The sequence below is a fragment of the Vipera berus genome (assembly GCF_964194415.1).
Source record: "Vipera berus genome assembly, chromosome: 1".
In the NCBI taxonomy this organism is placed as follows: domain Eukaryota; kingdom Metazoa; phylum Chordata; class Lepidosauria; order Squamata; family Viperidae; genus Vipera; species Vipera berus.
The window spans coordinates 27005558-27031011 of NC_138202.1; the positions used below are offsets into that span (position 1 = coordinate 27005558).

Consider the following 25454-nt stretch of genomic DNA (forward strand, 5'->3'; position numbering starts at 1 on the left):
GTGAACTAAAGTTAAGCAAATGCAGTATACCCTTTGTGACCCAGTGTACAGCTGTATATGAATACACATGGACAAGAAACAAACACACACACATACTATTTCATTATACAGCAGAAAATTCTGATGCCCCTTATGTGTATTGGAGGTAAAGAAATTGGAAAGAATTCCAGAAGCCATGTTCTGCCTGCTTTCCCTAATTTGTTTACCATAAGGAAAGTTTAGAATGAAATATCTCACTACAATATAGACAGTCGTATAACAATCTATGCCCTGCCTAACAACACATATGTAACAGTACATGCATAACATCATACTTTGGATTTGACTAAGCTTTGCTGTATTGGCCGAAATCTAGTTTAGCTGTCAGAGGAATTCTTGTTGAAGCTGTCTTTCCAGTAGATGGCGCTACAACCATCTTAAATACAGTATTTACTTTCAACAATATGAGAAGGTCCGGTGACCCAAAGAATAATGAGCAAAGTTGTAAGAAATATGATTCACCAAATGTGGACATCTATGCTTTTGGCCTAAAATATATAAAGAGTTACTTTTGTGGGAATGGATTAGCCCACAAATCTTACTGTCCTTGCACTTATGACAACCAGTGTCCCCAGAGATTGCATGGTGGCAATTTGGGTACTTGACAACCAGCATTTATTTACAACAATTGTAGCATCCTGGGGTCATCTGATTGTTATTTATGATCTTCCCAGCCAGATTCAGGAAAGCCAAGTCAATGGGGCAAGCAGGATTCATTTAATAACTGTGTGATGTTTAATGACTATGGCAATAAAGGTCATAAAACTGGGTGTAGTCATGACTCATTTAATTATCACCTAGCTTGGCAATAGAAGGCCAACTGCAATTGTAGCCGTAAGTTGAGGACTATCTGTATATAAAAATAGACTTATTTAGAGAGGTAGAAAGATGTTTGGTAGAGGAGAGTGAAGAAAGCAGTGAGTGGACTAGAGGCCAAAACAGTTAACTATTGTCTCTCTGAAAACCCTTTGTCATCATCTTATCTCATCCCCAGCTTACAGAAGTATGGACAGTCTTACCAGCAATCTGATTTGATCTCTCATTTGCGTAAGTTTAAATTAGTTCAACTGCAATTACTTGGACCTAGATTCAGAGTCTGTCCACTCTGATCTAAGGACACACCCATCTTTAAATAGCAGGCTCCTTCATCCTAACCCATCAAATAGCAGTAAAGCATGGACCATTTTTGCTGGTTCAGCAGCACTGTTTTACCCTAAATCAAAGTTTGCTGTTCAACAAATTGGTCTGATAATGCAGGAAACAGATATCCCCTGAAGGATATGCTTCCAAGCTTATAGTATGGATAAAACTGAAACATTCCACACAATTGCTCAGAGGAGGAAAAAGAAAAACAACAGAATGGTTGTATGTTATGGGATATCCCTAAAGCAGGGGTCCCCAACCCTCTTCTGTGGATTAATACTGGCCTGCGGCATGCCAAACACCGGGCCACACAAACAAGCGAAGCCCCATCCACAGGATGCAGGCAGCACGCAAAACCAGGCTCTCTCCGGTCTGTGGAAAAACCTCTCTCCACGGAACTGGACCCTGGTGTCCAAAAGATTGGGGCCGCTGCTCTAAAAGTATATTTATAAGGTGAAGTATACAGTAATAAATATATACATGCAAACATACTTGCGATGTACCATTAAAAATCATCACACGGAGGAGGAAGAAATAAACAGAGTAAATAAGCAGCGTACACCACTTTAAACTTCTGGAGGAAAGGCAGGGTATAATTCAAATGAGTGAACATATATTGATTCAAGAAGATCAAGCACTTATTTTTCTTCTACCAAAAGGTAACAATTGTCAGTCATGCTATTTCTACCCTAACCTTCCTTTTGTCAGGCAGGACCTCCTTGGTTCTAGAAACAAATAAGTCACAGAAGACTCACAAAACTCTGAATGCTACTATTCTTAATATCTACAGTCTGTGGCACAGTTCACGTATATGCATTAAATATTTACAAATCTTAATGAATCATTTTAGTTTCTTTCGTGTAAATTAAGTGGATTCCAGACTATGAAAGTACATGTCATAATGCAATTGTTACATTCTTTAAGTGAAAAAAGGATTATCATTTATTATAATTACTAAAATAGAATTCTAAACTAAGTAGATTCCATTCCATTCATGTAATTAAACAAGCACTGATTCCCCCAAAGTCAGGTAGGTATCTGCACAAGCTAGACAATTGGAGGGAAGCTAACTTTCCAACTTTAGTGTCAAGTATATCTGATTCATGAGAATGATGTTGCTAGCTATTTTCCTTCTTCCTAGTGCATTTGAGAAGGAAGTAAGGCTCTGAGGATTGACACCAAAATTACATCCTCACTTCTACACATGCACAAATTCCGATTTGATTTGGGAGTAATTTTGTGACTGAATTTGATGCACTGAACCCAGAAATATTTAATCCAACAAAGATCACCCACTAAAAGTGTTTATTAAAACATCTGATATAAAATGCACTGAATTACCATTATCTGTCTTTTGTTTCTTTGCAGACAATTTCTTCTTCCCAGAGCCACTTTCTTGCTTTATCTCAGGATGCAATATGAGAGGATCTTGCTTTCTGGATGTGGACAGAAGTGAATCACTCCTGGCATCCTGATCATCTGTTAAAAGAAAAATGAGCTATATTACACTTTATACTGTACACACTAATCTATACATGTCCATACATGTTTGTAGGTATGCATGTATGCTATACATTTATATACACATGTACATAGATACAACAGGTGCATGTACAGCCATGTACAAGTTGCACGGAACACTTAAATTCATATATATTATACGTGATAAAAGTAGTCCTTGACTTACGACCACAATTGAGCCCAAAATTTATGCTGCTAGGTGAGAAATCTGTTAAGTGAGTTTTGCCCCATTTTACAATTTTTCTTGCCACAGTTGTTAAAGAGATTCATTGCAGCTATTAAATTAGTAACACTTTTGTTAAATGAATCTGGCCTCCCCGTTGACTTTGCTTGTTAAAAGGTGGCAAAAAGTGATTACATGATCCTGAGACACAACAATCATCGTAACTATGAAACAGCTGTCAAGCATCTGAATGTAAATCACACGACCATATCTGAATCTAAGACATTTTCTGTACAGTTGGAAAGTTTATGTAGGCTAACAAAATATTTCCAACAGTGCCGAATATTTCTCTTTTCAAAGCTTCATTCGGTAGATCAAGCTTCATTCTAGCAAGATCAAAACAACCTAAAGTTTAAACTGCTGACAGAAAACAGTGAATGCAATTTTGTGTGCCAAGGTTAACCTTTACATATAAAGTTGTTACTAGGTAGGAACTCTTTAATCCATGTGTCACATTCTATTTTGAAATAATTTCTTTATTAATACAAAAAGAAAAAGAAGATATGATAGCAGTGTTCCAATATCTCAGGGGTTGCCACAAAGAAGAGGGAGTCAAGCTATTCTCCAAAGCACCTGAAAGCAGGACAAGAAGCAACAGATGGAAACTAGTCAAGGAGAGAAGCAACCTAGAACTAAGGAGAAACTTCCTGACAGTTAGAACAATTAACCAGTGGAACAACCTGCCACCAGAAGTGGTAAATGCTCCAACGCTGGAAGTTTTTAAGAAGAGACTGGACAGCCATTTTTCTGAGATCATCATCATTATTAGAAATAATGTGTTCTTCCTCATTTGCATGGTCTATGTAGTGTTTAAGTCTTAGGATTCATCTATCTGTCTTTCTCACAGAGGCATAAAGGTCGAAACGTCACCAAGACACCCTCAATCCTACACGGGAAAAGACCCAAATACGCCAATACACACACACACAGACACAGACACACACAGACACAGACACACACACAGACACACACACAGACACACACACACACACACACACAGGGCTTTTTTTCTCATAGAACGCTCAGAACGGAGTTCCGGCACCTTTTTTGGATGGAACCTTGTAGGGTAGGCAAGGTGGGTTGTATGACATGTGTGAGTTCCGGCACCTTTTTCTTTTACAAAAAAAGCACTGTGTGTGTGTGTGTGTGTGTGTGTGTGTATTGCTGATTCTGACAAGGATCCAGCAATGGCTTTAAAAAAAGATTCTCTATAATCCTCTGAATCCAAGCGTCTTTATGAAGTATATAGGAAATATGCTATGCCTGGATTGCTTAATATTTTAAACCAAGCAAGTGTGAAACATCACTTACAGCCAATTCCAGATCTATCTGTCAAGAAAGAATAGGGAGCTGCCAGCAGGTTCCAGCAAAGCCTTATTTTCAAGGCTAGCAACTTCAAGACAAATCACAGCCACATCCAGTAATTGCCAGGCTGTGCCTTGAAAGACTGTCAAAACTTGTCTTTGAACTCTGTGCCCCTCACTTTGATTCCAGTTGATCATCATCATCATAACAGATAACATTAGAAACTGGTGCCTGAATGTGCTTAATTTCACTGTTGCTTTCCCATTCCCTTTCCTTTGGGGCCTTGTCATTTAATCTGTAAACCTGCAGCCAATGACTCTTATTCTGTAGTGGCGGTGTGACTTGCTCTTCTACACAATGAAAATATATTGCCACCCCCTTATTCCCTCCCCCCCCAAACCCCCCCCCCCCAAATAGTAACACAGTCGTACCTATTCCATTTTTCTGCTTTTTTTGTCCAGATTTTTTTTTGGACCCAGCTGAATCCGAAGGTGGGGTGGGCTGTTTTGTTACAGGTACGGGGTCCACTTTTTTCCCTGCAGACTTAGAACTCTCCGATTCTTTTGGCACAAGTTCCTCTGAGTTGCCCTTATGTTTCTTCTCCTTCTTCTTGCGCTCCCGGAGACTGCTGGGGGCCTCTGTCACATTCAGTGGGAGAGGGACAATGTGTTCCTCCTCTGACCCCACAGCATCTGACAGTCGGAAGTCCCGAGGGGTGCTCTCCGAGTCAGACTCGTGGAGATTCCCATTCTGCGCCTCTTTTTTCTTGCTCTTCTTCTTCTCTGCTTTCTTTTTATCCGTCTTACTAGGCAGAAGCTTTTGGTCCCTCTTTTGTTTGGCAAGGGCTTCATCGTATAGCGTTTCTTTCATAAAAAGCCAAAAAAAGAGGAAGATGACAGCAATCACAACAGAAGGTACTAGGACGATAAAATAGGGAGACTCGTAGAATTCCATTGTGCTTTTTCTTAACTACAGGAACAAATCTGCAAAGAAAATAAGGACAAACGAGAATAAAAATTACTAAGAAGTCTTAAAGGCGGTGTTTTTACAGATGTATCACTGAAGCAATGGTGTTTCCAAGTAGCTGATCAATAATGATTTTTTTTTTAAAAAAAGTATCAATAAAATAAAAATATCGATAAGGAGAGTATATTGTTTAGAATGAAGCAAAAGGAGAGAAGAGGAGCAATACCATTTTTTCACTGTGCCTCTCAATACAAAGAGTTGATCAGAATAGTACCTTTATTGCTATTGCCAGGAATCTTGATAGACTAATGCACTCACTACAGAAACTACTAGATAAGCACTGCAAAGTTTAGAGAGAATCTGCTTTCAGAGGCTTCCTCCTCCTATCAGCGATTCAAGGCTTTTCACTCCAGCCCTCACTTCAGTTCCAGATTCCACCATAATGCCTGAGTGGAGAGAATTCTGCTTTCGTTTGGTTCTCCTAGTTATTATTTATCAGCAACCATTCCAAGATAAGAATTGTAACTTTAAACAATCATGCTCCAAGATTGTTTTTTTTCTTCTTCCTTTCCTCCCCATTCCTGCTTCTTGTAGGCTTGGCCTTTTTAAACTATAACATTGAAGAAATTGATTATTCTAATTGATACCCAAGATATTCTAGATTTTTTTTTAATCTCATCACACATTATTTACCTCAAACTATTAGAATCAGTTTTATGCAACAAAATTAATGGCAAGATCAACTGTCTTCAAAAGAAAGGAAGACAAAATTTGAATTTTTATTTTGCCTTACTTTAGGAAAAAGGCTTGCAACCTTATCTACAGAGAAGTAGTCAATAAAATTCTTCTAAGATGAGATGTCTACAACCCAAGTTAAAGTTAGAGCAAAAGTATTTATTTGATTTAAATTGTGTCTTTCTACTCAAAGTACAAGAGATAGTTAGTAATGACTACAATACTAATACATATCTTTAAAAATCAGTCATTTAACCAGTCATTTAAAATCTAGTGAAATCTTCAAGTTTCCTAAATAGAAGGGATGTGGGACATAAAATCCATAAGATTAAACTACAAGTCATTTTCAACTCCTAGCAACCACACAGATAGGCTTTCTCCAGCAATATTTATCCCTAACCTATTTTTTCAGATCACCCAATAGCTAATTCAACACCATAGGAAGACTCTGACAAACTAGAGAATGTCTAGAGCAACGGCCCCCAACCTTTTGGGCACCAAGGACCGGTTCTGTGGAGAGAGGTTTTTCCATGGACCATAGGGGGCATGCTTTCGCATGCTGCCTTCATCCCACGGATAGGGCTTTGCTTGTTTGTGTCGCCCAGTTTCTAGCATGCTGCAGCCCAATGCTGGTCCATGGATCGGGGGTTGGGGACCCCAGATCTAGAGTAAACCAACCATTTGATAGAGCCAGGATAAGAGGAAAAATGCAGAGAGACAATTCAGGTATCTAAAGGGCTGTCCTGCAGGAGGGGCAGAATTGTTCAGAGTTGCTCCAGAGGTAAAGCAGCAATATGTCTCGATCACAAGAAAGTAAATTTAGGAAAATTCCTAATGCTAATTCCTAATGCTAAGAGTAGTTCAGCAATGAAAGTGGTATGACTCAGGAGACAGTAGATTTTTTTCCCCCACTGGAAGTGTTTAATGGAGAATTATACTGTATTCCACGGCTATACAATTCAATTTATAACTGCACTGTGGAGTGCAGTTGTTAATAGCAACACAATTCTCACTACTTCCTTCCAAGAACACAGAATATAATAAATTCTTCAGTTCTTCTAGGGAGAACAAAACTTAAAAGAATTACTCCTTAATGACAGAACTATCTTTATTGGGCACCTAAGGGCTTCCTGAACTGCTTCTTGAACCACTGAAATTCTGTCTGCCTCTGAAGTTAAGAATAAGCAGTGAGAACAAGTGGGTATGGCTCTGGGCTATCCATGGCTCGCTTAGCCAAGCATGACATGGAAACATTGGATTTTGAATGGTGTGCACCTACAATACACAGCCTGATTTATTCTTTAATTTCTAAGCTGGAAGATCCCCACATTCATGCATCATATTAAACTCACATAATCAGCTAGCAGACAAGAGGTTGCAGGAGCATATGAACATATTTATCACTAACCCAAGCCTGACACACTAACTGATGTTACAGAATGAAAAGGGTACTATATTACTATTGTGCATCAGTCATTACATTTCACTGGAGTCAGGAAGGAAGTGCAAATCTCCAGAGTACTAAGTGCTCTACACAATGATATTTTCCTGAAAATGCTAAAAGAACTATTATGTGATATTCACACTCACAAGCAATATATATTTATTGCCCTGTACACCGCCCTGAGTCCTTCGGGAGAAGGGCGGTATAAAAATATAATAAATAAATAATATATATATCTCTTTGGGGAACCCAACATTTTTTTTATACATCTACATTTACTTTAGCTGGGGCACTAAACTATAAAAAAAATCTGTGTGCTTGTGAGTAGCCAAAGTTAAATAATATAGGATAGACTGTGTGCCAAAGAATAATTATATGATGATATTAAAATTCAAATTACATTAAACAACAAAACTTTCTAACTTTAAGCTCTCAGGAAAAAGTATAGCTTCATCTGTTCAATGAACATTAACCTTTTTCCTGTGGTCTAAAAAGACATGCACGGATAAAACCAAATAATAACTCTGAATATCATGAAAGACATCTGGGTGATTTGGAGTAATCACTCTTCCTCACCTCAACCTACCTCACAGAATTGTCGTGCAGAAAATTGGAATTGGAATATTTTATTTGGCCAAATATGATTAGATACACAAGGAATTTGTTTCCAGTACAAAAGTACTCAGTGTACTTACAAGCAACAGAGGAGAATAATAATAATAATAATAACAACAACAACAACAACAACAACTGGCTGACTGTGAAACAAATCATAATAATAATAAAAGGGAAAGAAGATAATAAAAAGTATAAATACTACTACTACAGCCTATTTGGATTAATATACATACACATTAGACACAACTGCAAGAATTAGGTATTCACAGAGTGATGGAACAAGGGGTAAAACTGTCCCTGTTTCTAGTTGTCTTTACATACAATGCCCTATTGCACCATCCCAAGGCAAGGAGTTGAAACAGCTCACGTCCGGGATGTGAGGGGTCCATGGATATCTTCTCAGCCCTCCTTCTGACCTGTGCAGGATGGCTGCAATTGTTTTTTCTGCATTCTTGAGTGTTGGAGTCTGTATCTGTCCTGTTGGTTGCTACACCAAACCAGAGTTATAGTAGTACAAATTACAGACTCAATAATTCCTGAACTTCCTGAGCTGACGCAAGAAGAACATTTTTTAGTTGTAACTTTTTAATGATGGTTCTAATGTTAAGTATCTATTTCAAATTCAGACGGATTATAGAACACAAAAACTTGAAGGACTCTCCTGCTGATACCTACCTGTAGAATATAGTTGAAGGGAGAAAATAGAAGGGCTAAAATAGGAGGAGGGGGGAAAATTAGATATGTTTGCCACTCTAAGTTATTTATAAAAAATAAAAAGGTGGGATTAGAAAATCTTAAATAATATAAAAAATACTACATTTGTAGTAACAACAACTTGCACCTAAACATCGGCAAGACGAAAGAGATGGTGTTAGACTTCCGCAGAAAAAAGGAGGAACCTGCCCCACTTTACATCGGGGAGGCCTATGTAGAGAGAGTTTCCTCCTTTAAATTTCTAGGAATCTACCTCTGTGAAGATCTGACCTGGAAAGTCAACACAACCCAGGTGGCTAGAAAGGCCCAACAGAGGCTTCACTTTCTTAGGGTCTTGCGGAAGAACAGGGTAGAACAACAGCTAATGACCCTCTTTTACCGGTCTACTATAGAGAGCGTCCTATCGTATGGTATTGTGGTTTGGTATGCTGGTCTGACAGCCGCGGACAGGAAAGTATTACAGAGGGTAGTGAGCACAGCACAAGACATTGTGGGCTGTCCCCTGACACCACTGGATGACATCGCCAGGGCTCGTTGCCTTGGAAGAGTGAGGAAGATTCTCAGGGATGACTCACACCCTGGACGGTATCTCTTTACTCGCCTACCATCCGGTAGGAGATATAGGAATATAGCCAGCCGTACCAACAGGCTGAAAAATAGCTTTTATCCGTGGGCTGTTAGGCTTTTAAATGGGACATAATCTTATGCAAAATTGACTTGGGAGGCCGGTGTGTGGTGTAGTTGGTTCACATGGTGTGGTGGGATGGAGGGTTTGTTGTCACTGTGTGTTGGGGGGAGAGAGCACGGGGGGGAGGCTCAGCTAATCTCAATGCACACATGTTGTACTTTGACAATAAAGGTTTATTATTTTATTATTTATTTATTAAGTAGCTCTCAACTTATGACCTGAGCCTAACATTTGTTGCTAAGCAATATAGCTGTTAAGTGAATTTTGTCCCATTTTACAATCTTTCTTGCCATAGTTGTTATGTGAATCGCTGCAGTTGTTAAATTAGCAACACAGTTATTAAGTGAATCTGGCTTCCCCATTTAATTTGCTTGTCAGAAGCTCACAAAAAGGAATCAGATGATCCCAGGACATTGCAACCATCATAAATATGAGACAGTTGTCAAGCATTCCAACATGCTGCAACAGTCAAAAGTGTGAAAACAGTCATGTCACTTTTTTCAGTCCTGTTGTAACTTTGAACGGTCACTAAATGAACTGTTGTAAATCAAGGACTACCTATATTCTGAATTCAAAGTATCAACATTCTTGTTCTAAATCACTTTTCCCTGATCTGACAAATGTCATAGTCATCCTTAAATAATAATATTTGCTACCGTATTTTCTGGCGTATAAGACGACTTTTTACCCCATGAAAATCTTCTCAAAAGTCGGGCGCTGAAACTTTAGGGACAGGGCTGGCTGGAAAACCTGGAGTGGATCTCCCATTTGGTCTGCGCAGGGAAAGCAGGACCAATTGGAGAAGAAGCTGCAGTCTGTGATTTTTTACAGGCTGGGGTCTGGGCATCTTTCCTTCTAAAGTTGAAGAGCAGCTGCAGTCTATCCCAACTTGAAAGGCAGGTGGGAAATGCAGCAGCCAGGGCAGTTGCTTAGCTCTAAGGACACATTTGACTCAGGAACTGGTTTGGCTGGCTGGAAAACCTGGAGCGGATCTCCCATTTGGGAAAGCTTTAGAGTGAATTAGGAAAAGTTTAATCCACTTGCACTGTTTTATGTTTACATGTTTGATAACAAACAGCCTTATGTTTATAAGTGACAGTTTTCCTACTAAGTACCTGCATGTCATAAGCATTTGAATTAAAATTACCATATTAAAATCAAATCTGATGTTTTTTAATTTTTATTTGGTGTGCGTTGGAAGAGGGGTAGTCTTATACGGCGAGTATAGCCCAAACCCTATAATTTAACAGGAAATGTAGGGGGTCGTCTTATACGCCCAGTCGTCTTATACGCCGGAAAATATGGTACCTTGAGTCTATAAAGACTTTAGCCTCACAAAGCTATGAAAAGCTTGTGTTAAAGCAATGAACCTTCTGAAAATCTTTTTAAATTCAGAACAGAACATGCATTCCATTAATTATTCTGTAGCTAAATTTCTTAAAGTGTTTCTGAGAGCCAAAACATTTCAGACTAAATGAGTTAAACGAAACCTATTCCAATCTAATGCCTCCTAGATGTGCTGGATTACAACTCATAAATCTCAGATAGAAAAAGTTAATCAGCTATTTGCTACTTGTGCCACCTAACTATTAGGCTGCTATACAATTTTTAAATTACTGAATGGGACTCAACTTTCAGGCAAATAATAGTCAAGTCTTCCCATTTCTCCTACCCTTTGAACAGATGACTAAATACTGTGTAAGTACTATGTGAGCATGCCAGATCACAGTTGGGGAATGGTACAGCTATAAACTCAATATTGCATTGAGCAAGTGGAATCAGGGAGTTAAACAGACAGCTACCCAGCTCCCAAGAACATTTGAAAAGTTAAAACTATTTTAATGTGTAGTATGATTGAAACATCTGCAATACTGACAACCTTGGTTTAGAATAGGCTACAACATATCTGGAAGAAATAAAGGAGAGCATGAATCAATCCTCTTTGTACAATATTTCCTGCATAATGACCAGAGAACCCCACAAGTACTGAATATATCTTTGATGGTCAGTAAAGGCTAAATAGTGAGACAGACTACACATCAGACTTTATTAATATAGTCAAACATGAGTGATCATGAAATCCACCGTCGTCTTAAAAGTTTATACATTGTTCATCCATACCCTAGATTAGAAGGAGATAAAGATTCAAAATTCTCCTAAATGTAAAGAACCATTGAGATGACCTTAAAAAAAAACAAACTATGCAGAAGTAGTTAATTCAGGGCAGCTAACCTAGTACACAGGAGAATAAAATTGGAAGCGATTGCTATGTATACCACTTTGAATTCCTGGAGGAATATAAATACAAAAACCAAACAACTAAATTACTTGTGAGATATCATTATAAATCAGATAAACTGAAAGCAATAAATACTTACATTATTTAAAGAAGCACTGCTTCATTTCTCTTTTTATTTTCTATGTTTTTAGTCAGCTTTTATTATTTTTGTTAATAAAGTTATTATAAAGCAGTTTGATCTATTTTTAAACATAGGCAAAATTCAGAGTCTTTTAAATCAGGCAACTCTTCTCTTGATTAAACTGATCCAATTAAGCCTTTTGTTGAGCACAAACTCAGCCCTCCAAATATCCTCTGGGTAAATGCTTTACATTCCAACTATAACAGAGACACATCAAGTCAAATCTATAGTCCTTTGAAAAAGAAAGATCTGAGCAAAGGTGGGTTTTTTTTGCTTTTTTTTAAAGAAATTGGGAGTGTACCTTCCAGGTATTTGGTTTTAATCAAATTCAAAACATCCTTATAGGAAAAATATTTTAAAGTATTTTAAAATTAATATAATACATTAATGCATTTAAAACAAGAGTATGCTAATATATCAACAATGTCAGCATTAGACACAAGTTTTAAATATGGTTATATTCTCCCCAAAAGAGCATTCCTTGAATCCTAGCTATTACTGGATTTGTAGGTAGTAACTATATTAGGGAGTGTATTTGTGCCAAAAAATTATGCCAATTCCTGAGTTGGCTAGACTTGGCAACATATCCACATCTTGGTTACAAACTACTTTCTATATATTTTAGTTGGTAAAAAATATAGTGGGTAGACTATTAATCAGTACAAACTACATGATGTTGATTCTGAAAGATCTTCATGTGGTGTTAAGTCAGCTATTGGGCGTAATTTGAACTGCTGGGAATGAATTTCAAAGCCCTAAATATAATAATATAATAAGGGACCTTGGAGGTCATCTAGCCCAACCCCCTGCTCAGGCAGGAAACCCTATACCATTTCGGACAAATGGCTGTCCAGTCTCTTCTTAAAAACTTCCAGTGTTGGAGCATTCACCGCTTCTGGAGGCAGGTTGTTCCACTGGTTAATTGTTCTAACTGTCAGGAAGTTTCTCCTTAGTTCTAGATTGCTTCTCTCCTTAATTTCAATCCCTTGCTTCTTGTCCTGCCTTCTGGCACTTTGGAAAATAGCTTGACTCCCTCCTCTTTGTGACAGCCCCTGAGATATTGGAACACTGCTATCATGTCCCCCCTCACATTTAGGGCATGATTATTTGAAGAACTTTTGTCCTACCATGAGCTTGTCCAGTTACTTAGATCAGCAGGAGAGGACCTTTTGAAACTGCACTTATTCCCCAAAGTTGATTATCTGGCAAAGAGAAGGCTTTTTTCCTATGTGGCTATGAAATGCTCTCCCAGGAAAGTATAGCCATGTGAAAAACAAGACCTTATGTAAAGTTTCCCCCTCCCTTTTTTTTAACAACTGTACGACATATCAATATTAATAAAACCGTAAAACCTGGCTTTTCACTCAAGTCTTCCTAACAGGAAACCAAGGCCCTTCACTCAAACCCATTTGCCACTTTATGTTTTATGATTTTATGGCATTTTTTTGTTTAATTGTTGTGACTTGGCCAGAGTCATTGGGAGTCAGGCAATTTAAATTATATTATTATTGTTAGTTATTGTTATTATTATTATTTCTTCATTCATATAGTATATAGACATAAATGTGATGTAGCTGAATAAAAGAATTATAAAAATCAGTTTTGCTAATCTTTATTTACCCCAAAATAACATTTCATTTCCTTCTGTGGAAAAAGTACGTAAGTATCTTTGGAACTGAGTATTATTCCTTTTGGCAGAAATAATCTCAAGTAGGTTTCCCAAAGGTACTTTTTCAAAAGGCAACTGGATTTTATTTTTCTTGAAGGTGTTTTGCTTCTCATCCAAGAAGCATCCTCGGTTCAGACAGAATGCTGGGGAATGGAAGGATTCATATTTCTTATAAATCTCTATCAGTCACTGACATTGACTGGAAGGGATTTTTCCCACTTGTCCATGCATAATGGACCTCTCGGCGGCTTTCGATACCATCGACCATGGTATCTTGCTGCGACGCCTCAGGGGACTGGGAGTGGGAGGCACGGTTCTGCGTTGGTTCTCCTCCTTTCTCCAGGGTCGCTCGCAGTCGGTGCTGGCAGGGGGACAGAGGTCGACCCCGAGGCCTCTCGCTTGCGGAGTCCCTCAGGGGTCGGTCCTCTCGCCTCTCCTGTTCAACATCTACATGAAGCCGCTGGGCGAGATCATTCGCAGCTTTGGAGTAGGGTACCATCAGTATGCTGATGACACCCAGCTTTTCATCTCAACTCCAAACAACATCAGTGATGCCCTCGACGTGATGTCCCGCTGCCTGAAAGCGGTCCGGGAATGGATGGGGAGGAACAGGCTTCAACTGAACCCGGACAAGACTGAATGGCTGTACGTACCGGCAAGCCAGGATACTCAGAACATCCCATCCCTTAACATCGGGGACAAGTTACTACCCCCTGTTGATAGGGCCCGCAACCTGGGTGTCCTCCTCGACTCGCAGCTCTCCCTGGAAGATCACATAGGAGCTGTGACCAAGGGGGCCTTCTCCCGGGTTCGACTAGTTCGCCAATTACGGCCTTATCTGGACCTGGATGCCTTACGTACAGTCACCCATGCTCTTGTGACCTCTCGCCTAGACTACTGTAACGCTCTCTACATGGGGCTGCCCTTGAGATCCACTCGGAAGCTTCAACTGGTGCAAAGTGCAGCGGCACGGACACTCTTGGGAGCCTCCCGATACTCCCATATCACACCTCTCCTCCGTGCGCTGCACTGGCTTCCAGTTGCCTTCCGTGTGAAGTTCAAGGTGCTAACAATGACATACAAAGCCCTACACGGCATGGGTCCGGACTACCTACGGGAGCACCTTCTGCCAATGTCAGCACCCCACCGTCCTGTGCGCTCCCACAGAGAGGGCCTCCTCAGGGTGCCACCGCTCAAGGAATGTCGGCTGGTGGCCCCCAGGGGGAGGGCATTCTCAGTGGGTGCGCCAGCCCTCTGGAACAGCTTACCAACCGAAATCCGGATGGCCCCCGACCTCCGCACGTTCCGGCGCGACTTAAAAACTTACCTGTTCCAGCAGTCCGGCCTGGCCTGATAGCTCGAATTGGGGTCCCAGTTTGTTTTTTACTATTGTTTTTTCACTATTGTTCATTCTGTATACCTACCTTATTCTGTACACCGCCCCGAGTCCCTCGGGAGAAGGGCGGTTTATAAAAACAAACAAATAAATAAATAAATAAATAAATAATATTTTCAGCTATGCAAAGTCTGACGGGTTTCTTTCATGCACAACCCATTTCAAGTCACCCCACAGCTTCCCAATGGGATTTAGATATGGGCTGTGACTTGATAATTCCAGAGCCTCTATTTATTTTTCTTTTTTCAGGTGTTCTTTGATGGATTGGTTGGAATACTTAGGCTGTCATCTTGAACTTTAATTAACAGATGGATTCACATTATCCTCAAACACTCTCTGGCACAATGAAGAATTCATAGTGGTGAGCTGCCCAGGCCCTGTTGCAACAAAGCAGTCCCAGACTATAACATTTCCACCACCCTACTTTGCCATTTTTATTAAGGTCTTTTGAGTGAAATGCTATTTTTGATTTTCACCAAACCTGGTACTGTGGCAAAATAACTCTATCCTTGGCTCATTTGTCCTGATTCTAATTTTAGGTACTTGAGGTAGTGATATATGTTGGGAAGTGCTTACTTTTCATACATGTGAAATGTGCATTTATATTTAAATTAAGATAAATGGTGCATGATATTTGTTATATCCCTATATATCAATATTGTTGAAATGAAGATCACATATCTACCTTTGAAACATATAGAAAAAGTCAAAAAAAATAGTGGGGTGTACTAATTTTTCCCCATGATTATATGTTTGGTTCACCGGCCATCTGACTGTGTAATGATAGAGAGATGAAGCTAGAACCCATGGGATGCAGATTTTGAAGATTTCCCTCAACAGTTCATTAGGGACATGTATAATTTATCCCTAAAAAAGGACAAGCAAAAACTTCAGACAGGTTCTCACACACTTTAATTTGAAAAAGAAATTTCAGCAGATAGCAGCACATGACTTGAAGATACAAAAAGTCAAGCTGAGCTGCTATCTGGCTAAACACAGTAGGAGAAGAGCTCCATTAGTCCATGGTGGCAAAAAATACATCTGGTGAAGTGAACTGCAGTTCACAAAAGCTTATACCTTTTAATAAAAGCTCTTAGCTGGAAAAAGTGCTACCCAACTCTTTCTGATTACTTAGACAGAGAAATATCTGGAAATGTCAACAGTGAGAAGCTAAAAAAAACCCAAAAGGTGTAATGGCAAATAATTTCTGCATTATTGTCAAAAAAATTATAAAGGCATGTCCCTGTAGAAACCAGAAATCAACTTACTTCTCTCAGGAATTAAAAAGAAAAACACATTCTTATTTTATCATTCTTTCCTAACCACATTTCCAAGCAAGTGAAGGAAGAAAGCTCTCTTCCACAAAGTTATGTCTAAAATACTATGAGGAGGAAAATAACCAATTTAGCTAGAGATAAGAAAAGCCAGCAAAATCTGAAAGTTATAATTTATTTTGGAGTATTATATGAAGAAAGATAGTAATATAAACCAAACAAAAAAATGCAACCAATTTACTATGCTCCATATCCAGGATCAACAATCAAGACATTACAAGATTCTGAAAACAGAGCAAAGTTGATGTCTCTTATGCGTCGATTCGGAGACAAAATCATCATGAAATCTAGAAAGCACAATATTCGTCTTTCTAAAACATGTAGGTAATAAAATGTAGTTTGGCAAAGTTTCAAGGACTTGGAATGGGGCAGGGAAGAGAAAACAGAGGATTGCTGCATTTTCTTGTCAAGGGTATAATAACCTGGCCAATGGCAATCATGAAATATTTACTCAGATTTATCCTCATGGAGAGCAAGTTCACTGCAACCCAGCATATCTGGAAGATGAAACTGGGAAAGACTGTTGCATTCATAACAGAGAAGACGGGAATCTATGCTCACTTTTTTGTTTAAAACTCATTTTCTCTTAATTCAAGCCAGACAATTCCTTCCTTTACAAACTAAGCCACAGCATCTATGTAAAGTTTTAAAGTGAGAAGAGGAGGAATATGTGGAAAGCCATGGGGAAAAGAAGTATGAACAGTTTAAATTCACAAAAAGAGCATGAGAATGTCGAGTGTTATAACTAAACAGATTTCTCTAATTGCCAGACAAGATTTAGTATCTTAATGCTTAATCCTATTTTCCAATAGGAAAATGTGGACAAATGAACTGAAATTTACACTGAATTGTAATCTGAAACCCCTTCATGGATTACTGCCTTGTCATGGTGAAGGGGCTTGCGTAGTTCAATGAAGCTATGAGCTATGCCGTGCAGGGCCACCCAAGACGGAAAGGTCATAGCAGAGAGTTCTGACAAAAAGTGATCCACTGGAGAAGGAAATGGCAACCCACTCCAGTATCTTTGCCATGAAAACCCTATGGACAGTACCAAAAGGCAAAACGATATCGACGCTGGAAGATGAGCCCCTCAGATCGGAAGGCATCCAATATGCTACTGGGGAAGAGCAGAGGGCTAGTACTAGTAGCGCCAGAAAGAATGAAGCGACTGGGCCAAAGCCGAAAGGACGCTCAGCTGTGGATGTGTCTGGTGGTGAAAGGAAAGTCCGATGCTGTAAAGATTTTTTCTCCATAGGAACCTGGAATGTAAGATCCATGAATCAAGGAAAGCTGGACGTGGTCAAACAAGAGATGACAAGAATGAACATCGACATCTTAGGTATCAGCGAACTAAAATGGACAGGAATGGGTGAATTTAATTCAGATGACCATCAAGTATACTACTGCGGGCAAGAATCCCTCAGAAGAAATGGAGTAGCCTTCATAGTCAATAAAAGAGTAGGAAAAGCAATACTGGGATACAGAATGATCTCAGTTCGAATCCAAGGCAAACCATTCAATATCACAGTAGTCCAAGTCTATGCCCCAACCACCAATGCTGAAGAGGATGAAATTGACCGGTTCTATGAAGCCCTACAGCACCTTATAGAACTAACACCAAAAAATGATGTTCTTATCATCATGGGGGATTGGAATGCTAAAGTAGGAAGCCAAAAGATAACCAGAATAACAGGCAAGTTTGGCCTTGGAGTGCAAAATGATGCAGGGCACAGGCTGATAGAATTCTGTCAAGAGAATACGATGGTCATAGCAAACACTCTTTTCCAACAACCCAAGAGACGGCTCTACACATGGACATCACCAGAGGGTCAACACAGAAATCAGATTGACTATATGCTCTGCAGCCAAAGATGGAGAAGCTCTATACAGTCAGTAAAAACAAGACCAGGAGCTGACTGTGGCTCAGACCATGAGCTTCTCATTGCAAAGTTTAGGCTTAAACTGAAGAAAGTAGGGAAAAGCACTAGGCCACTCAGGTATGAATTAAATCATATCCCTGTTGAATATACAGTAGAGGTGACAAACAGATTTAAGGAATTAGATCTGATAGACAGAGTGCCTGAAGAACTATGGACAGAGGTTCGCAACATTGTACAACAGGTAGCAACCAAAACCAACCCAAATAAAAAGAAATGCAAGAAAGCAAAATGGCTTTCTGAGGAAGCTTTGCAAATAGCTGAGGAAAGGAGGGAAGCAAAAGGCAAGGGAGAAAAAGAAAGAGACGCCCAATTGAATGCAGAATTCCAGAGAATAGCTAGAAGAGATAAGAATGCCTTCGTAAATGAACAGTGCAAAGAAATAGAAGAAAACAATAGAATAGGGAGGACCAGAGATCTTTTCAAGAAAATTGGAGAGATGAAGGGAACGTTTCATGCAAAAATGGGCATGATAAAGGACCAAAATGGCAGGGACCTAACAGAGGCAGAAGAGATTAAGAAGAGGTGGCAAAATTACACAGAGGAACTATACAAGAATGAGCTTAATGTCCCTGATAATCACAATGAGGTGTTCACTGACCTCGAGCCAGACATCCTAGAATGTGAAGTGAAGTGGGCCTTAGAAAAACTGAGCAACAACAAAGCTAGTGGAGGTGACAGTATTCCAGCTGAGCTGTTCAAAATCTTAAAAGACAATGCAGTAAAAGTGCTACACTCAATTTGCCAGCAAATTTGGAAAACTCAACAGTGGCCACAGGATTGGAAAAGATCAGTTTACATCCCAATTCCAAAGAAAGGCAGTGCCAAAGAATGTTCAAACTATCGCACCATTGCACTCATTTCTCATGCTAGTAAAGTCATGCTTAAAATCCTACAAGCTAGACTTCAGCAGTATGTGGATCGAGAACTACCAGAAGTACAGGCAGGATTTCGAAGAGGCAGAGGAACTAGAGATCAAATTGCCAACATATGCTGGATCATGGAGAAAGCTAGGGAGTTCCAGAAAAACATCTACTTCTGCTTCACTGACTATGCTAAAGCCTTTGATTGTGTGGATCATAATAAACTGTGGCAAGTTCTTAAGAGATGGGAGTACCAGACCATCTTATTTGTCTCTTGAGAAATCTATATGCGGGCCAAGAAGCAACAGTGAGAACTGGACACGGAACCACTGATTGGTTCAAAATTGGGAAAGGAGTCCGGCAAGGCTGTATACTGTCGCCTTGCCTATTTAATTTATATGCAGAGCACATCATGAGAAAGGCAGGGCTAGATGAATCAAAAGTTGGAATTAAGATTGCCGGAAGAAATATCAACAACCTAAGATATGCAGATGATACCACTCTAATGGCAGAAAGTGAAGAAGAACTAAAGAGCCTCTTGTTGCGGGTGAAGAAGGAGAATGCAAAACCTGGGTTGAAACTTAACATTAAGAAAACCAAGATCATGGCATCCGGCCCTCTCAGTTCCTGGCAAATAGATGGGGAAGAAATGGAGGTAGTGACAGATTTTATTTTCCTGGGCTCCAAGATCACTGCAGATAGGGACTGTAGCCAAGAAATTAAAAGACGCTTGCTCCTCGGGAGGAAAGCCATGGCAAATCTAGACAGCACACTAAAAAGCAGAGACATCACCCTGTCAACAAAAGTGTGTATAGTCAAGGCTATGGTCTTCCCAGTTGCAATGTATGGCAGTGAAAGCTGGACCATAAGAAAGGCTGAGCGCCAAAGAATTGAGGCCTTTGAACTATGGTGCTGGAGAAGACTCCTGCGAGTCCCTTGGACTGCAAGGCGATCAAACCGGTCAGACCTAGAGGAGATCAACCCTGACTGCTCTTTAGAAGGCCAGATCCTGAAGCTAAAACTCAAATACTTTGGCCACCTAATGAGAAGGAAGGACTCATTGGAGAAGAGCCTAATGCTGGGAAAGATTGAGGGCAATAGAAGGGGACGACAGAGAATGAGGTGGCTGGATGGAGTCACTGAAGCAGTAGGCGTGAGCTTAAATGGACTCCAGAAGATGGTAGAGGCCTGGAGGAACGTTGTCCATAGGGTCGCGATAGGTTGGACACGACTTCACAGCTAACAACAACAAATAATCTGAAAAGGGTTTTTAAATAAAATGATATATCATTGATGTTTAAAGCCTGAAAAATTGTCAAAGATGTATACTGGAATGTCAAACAAATGTTGGAAATGTAACCAATGTGAGGGCACCTTTTACCATTTATGGTGGACCTGTAAAAGTGCTAAGAAATATTGGGATTTGATAGGTTTGCTGATCCAGAAGATTCTTAAAGTCGATGTACATTTGAAACCAGAATTTTTCCTTTTATGGTTGATGGATAAACACAATGAAAGTAAACACTGTACTTTGTTCTTATATATGACAACTGCTGCAAGCCTTCTTTGTAAACAAAGGAGGAAGGATGTGCAAATCCCACGAATGGATCATGAAGTTAATGGAACTGGTGAAGATGGCAAAACTGACTACTTTGATTAAAGATAACATTTTGACTGCTAAATGACGTTTTGACTTTGGGATTTGAAGATTAGAGATGTTTTGATTATAGAAATACCGTATACTATATATCATTTAATAGATATACATTTTATTTTATGTCATTTTATAGTTTTATACATTTAATATTATGTGTAACTGAAATTGTTAGGATTATGGTTTATCTTTTTAGACTAAGAAATCATATTATTTACTGTTATATATACATATACATATATATATATACATATATATATATATATATATATATTCATATATTCACTTTGCATCTGTTTTAGTTAAAGTAAAATAAGAGAATATCATAATTTTACCCATGCTGAAGATAAGTGGGAAGTACCTTTTTTGTTACTGTTTTCTTGTGTCACTTTTTAAATTTTTCCTGTTGTCCCTGGTTCCTACTTTCCCTTTTGCTGTAATTTTGTATTTTAACTTTCTATCTTTGAAATTTAAAAAAATTCTGCATATAAAAAAAGATTCAGTATCTTAGTGCCAAGAGTATAGGAGTATCGTTTTTTTTAACATCAAATCAGCCAAAATGGGAACATGCTCAAAATTCACTCCCACTTTGCCTTAGCTAGTCCACAGTGTGCTTGCGCATGAAAAAGAGAAGCAAAATATGAATGAATAGACAGGTAATTGTGCCTTGCCATCTGCCAAAACCTTCTGCTCCTAAATTAATTATGAACTTTGGTCATAATTTTATCAGTAGATATTATTATCTGCAATATTATTTTACAAATGAAAAGAGCTTTGAGAAGAATTTTAGTTTTTTTGTTCATTAAAGTTTTCATGTATGACATAAATAATTGAATTTGCTTCAGAGGGGAAAAGTTTTGGAATGCCCCTTCAGTCTAGTTCAAACTAGTTCTCTCTTTATTAAGCAAACAACCAAGCTCAGAGAGCACCAAGAACTCCACAGCTCTTTATTATCCTTTCAAAAGGATAGGCAAAAACATTATTTATTCAAGTATGCTTTCAGGATGTAAGTACTTTTGACCTTCTGAGCTTCGTAGGTACTCTATTTTGGAACATTTTTGTATGCTCTTTTTAAATATTCCTTCTCTTTACTATTTTAAATTATTTTCCTTTTCTAAAAAAAACCCTATATAAATAAAATTAATTTAAAATTATGAAGAAAAACATTTCAGGAGGGGAAAAAACTCTTTTGTTGGTCTTAAAAATGGACTCAATTTACTAATGGCACCTAGTCAGAATAACAGAATTGGAAGGGACATTGGAAGCCTTCTAGTCAAGCAGGAGACTATACTATTACAAACAAATGGTTGTCCAATCTCTTCTTAAAAACCTCCAGTGTTGGAGCACAACTTCTGGATGCATTTCAACATATAAAAAACAAGAAATAAAATAAATAAAAAAAGAATAGTCATTCCAAAATCAGTCATCTACAGCTCTATAAACAATGTTCAGCTTGGGAAAATTATTATTAGGAATAAGCAGTAATTACGTTAAAACTGTGGGACGCGGTGGCTCAGTGGGTTAGGACGCTGAGCTTGTCGATCAGAAGATCAGCAGTTTGGCGGGTCAAATCCCGAGTGCCGCGTGGCAGAGTGAGCGCCTGTTACTTGTCCCAGCTTCTGCCAACCTAGCAGTTCGAAAGCATGTAAAAATGCAAGTAGAAAAATAGGGACCACTACGGTGGGAAGGTAACGGCATTCCGTGCGCCTTTGGCATCTAGTCATGCCGGCCACATGACCACAAAGATGTCCTCAGACAAACGCTGGCTCTTCAGCTTTGAAACGGAGATGAGCACCAGCCCCTAAAGTCGGAAACGACTAGCACGCATGTGCGGGGGAACCTTTACCTTTACATTAAACCTGTTCTGAAATCCAAGAAATTTAATGTTCTTAAATTTGAATGGGTCAGCTCTTTCTAAGGAGTTTGTTATCTTTGATACAAGGGAAAAAGTGGGTTGCTTTTACACAAACATGCATGAACAAATATATACACAAGCATAACATATATTCCTAGTGAATGTTTCCAAATGGTCTTTCCTTATGGATTACTGTTTAGATGTATACATTACATGATGTATTTACAAAAATAGAATGGAGACAAGGCGCTTACGAATCACTTCCTTCCCACTGCATAATACCAAGTCCTTCAATTTCAACCTTATTTCACAGTTTCTGTTTTCTGAATCTCACTTTTCATTGCTTTTCTTTTCTACTCAACCCCAGTCCAGACTTATTTATTTCATACTCACCTATTGCAATGAATCTTACTGGAATACCATTTATTTACATGCAAGTAACTGGACGCTATCTAACAAAATGAAATTCAATGGTGAAAAAAGTAAGGTTCTACATTTAGGCAAGAAAAACCAAATGCACAAATATAGTATAGGTGGTACATTGCTCAATAGTAGTAACTGTGAGAGGGATCTTGGAGTCCTAGTGGACAATCACTTCAATATGAGCCAGCAATGTGCTGCAGCTGCCAAAAAAGCCAACACAGTGCTAGACTGCATTAACAGAGGGAAAGGTCATACTTGGAATACCGCATCCAGTTTTGGTCATCACGATGTGAAAAAGATGTTGAGACTCTAGAAAGAGTACAGAGAACAGCAACAAAGATGATTAGAGGTCTGGAGGCTAAAACATATAAGGAACGGTTGGTGGAACTGGATATGTCTACTTTAATGAAGAGAAGGACTAGGGGTGACATGACTGCAGTCTTCCAATATCTTAGGGGTTGCCACAAAGATGAGGGAGTCAAGCTATTCTCCAAAGCATCTGAAGATCGGACAAGAAGCAATGGATGGAAACTAAGAAAAGAGAGAAGCAACCTAGAACTAAGAAAAAAATTCCTGACAGTCAGAACAATTAACCAGTGGAACAACCTGCCTCCAGAAACTGTGAATGCTCCAACACTGGAAGTTTTTAAGAAGAGACTGGACAGCCATTTGTTTGAAATGGTATAGGGTTTCCTGCCTGAGCAGGGGGTTGGACTAGATGACCTCCAAGGTCCCTTCCAACTTTATTTTTGTTGTTAATTGGTGCCACAATCTTAATTTTCAGGTGGTAAAGCTTCAGTAGAAATATCTCTTTGTGGCACAGTCTACAAATTTTACTAGTAAAGGTTCAAATGCTTATGTCATTTCAGATTCTGGCAACTTAAATGTACACTTCTATTCTAATACACGGAAATACAGTTGCTATGACAAAGCATGTTAAACATCCAAAATTTCAGTTTCACAAATGTCTGTGAATCCTAATAAATGCATCAAAATGTGTTGTTCTCAGAATGTGAATATAAGAACTGAGCAAACTAAATCCAGTAGCATTTTTTCTCTAAATAACTTTCAAAATTTAATCTGGCCTTGGAGAAAGTCTACTTGTTAAATAATAGGGCACTCATTAGGATACTTCTCAAGCTTCCTCTATTTTGCTGTATCCAAATATCGTATCTCAGATTATTTAATAACTTGCTGAACAAACCAACTGGTCTGCTTCAAAAAAAACCTTCATGTATTAGATATTTATACATTACATACACTACCTTTCAGCACATTTTTGACATCTAGAACTGACAATCAAACCAATGAGCAAACCTGAGTATGTTAAGTAAAGGTCATATACGCAAGAAAATTATCAGTTAAAAATTAACTCTCAATCATTGCCTGTGTGCACAGGATAAATTATATAAGGATGGAAATATCTTTAGTGATTGAAAGTTCCTAAAATGTTTTGTTATTTAGAAATTTAACTGTAATTTCACTCATGTCGCTGCATAAATATTACACAATTTTGACCCTTTTTTGGAACTTACGGTAATTTTCTGGTTTAAGAATAAGAGAATGAAAGCAAAGAAAATGAATAATTTTGTTAAATGTCACTAATAGTTAAGATTTCGGTCAATTCTTTTTTGACTTGTTAATCTTATCAGAACTGAAATCCCAATTTTATTAAAAGGTGGCAGCTTTTTCAGATTTCCAGAGAAAAAAATGCATCAGTAATCCTTTGATATCTCTACTGCCCCAGTCACAGAAAGCAATTCTTTGCCTTCCAGCTCTTCCCAAAATTGCATACTACATTTCACAGTGGGATACAATGAAGAAAACTTCCTGCAATGACCAAAGTTCATTAATTCTCACAATGACAAAGCTCATAATCTGGTTCAAACTGCAGCTAAATGCACTTTGCCCTCTATTCTGCAAAGCAGAAATAGGTGGAGCACAAAATGACTGTGGGGGCAGGAAATAGAAAAATGTTTCATAGCTATTTGCATCATCACACCACCCTGCACAAGCTTCAACAAGTCAGGGGTTTTTTTAATATGGCATGAGACACTATACAACTCTCAATATTATTCTCAGAAAGAAATAAAAATAAAAATAAATAAATAATGTGTTTTGTAATCCCATATGCCTTCACACAGAGCTGAATTACCAGCAGACAACACTATGCATTTATAATATGTATATTATTACAAATTTTGAAAGACAAAATAAAAATCTAGAATTTATCAAAAGAACAGAAATATAATTCCCACACTTTTATATTTTATATGCTTATCTTCATTTTGGTGTAGAAAAAGTATTTTAATTATGAAAATTGTATGCAATTGTAGAAGTTCAGCAAAAGCAGCTACAAAGCTAAGCTTTAGAATAAATTCCACTGATTTTTATTTTTATTTAGCATTAGCACTCTGTTAGGAAATGTCCAGAATAAAGACAAAATTATATTAAATAAGAGGGGAAAGGACTCCCTCTGACACAGCTCTGACTAAATTATTTTCACT

General features: G+C 38.5%; 1 protein-coding gene across 5 annotated transcripts in view; it reads right to left on the bottom strand.

Moving 5' to 3' along the window:
• Positions 1-25454, bottom strand: part of KTN1 (kinectin 1) — a 94999-nt gene that overhangs the window by 63936 nt on the left and 5609 nt on the right. For all 5 annotated transcript variants that reach the window (XM_081316966.1, XM_081316968.1, XM_081316967.1 and 2 more), the window contains exons 2-3: positions 4663-5214; positions 2524-2661 (exon numbers count right to left, since the gene is read on the bottom strand). In XM_081316966.1, coding sequence (XP_081173092.1) covers positions 2524-2661; positions 4663-5185 — 661 coding nt within the window. In that variant the 5' untranslated portion in view covers positions 5186-5214. The remainder of the gene's footprint in view (positions 1-2523; positions 2662-4662; positions 5215-25454) is intronic.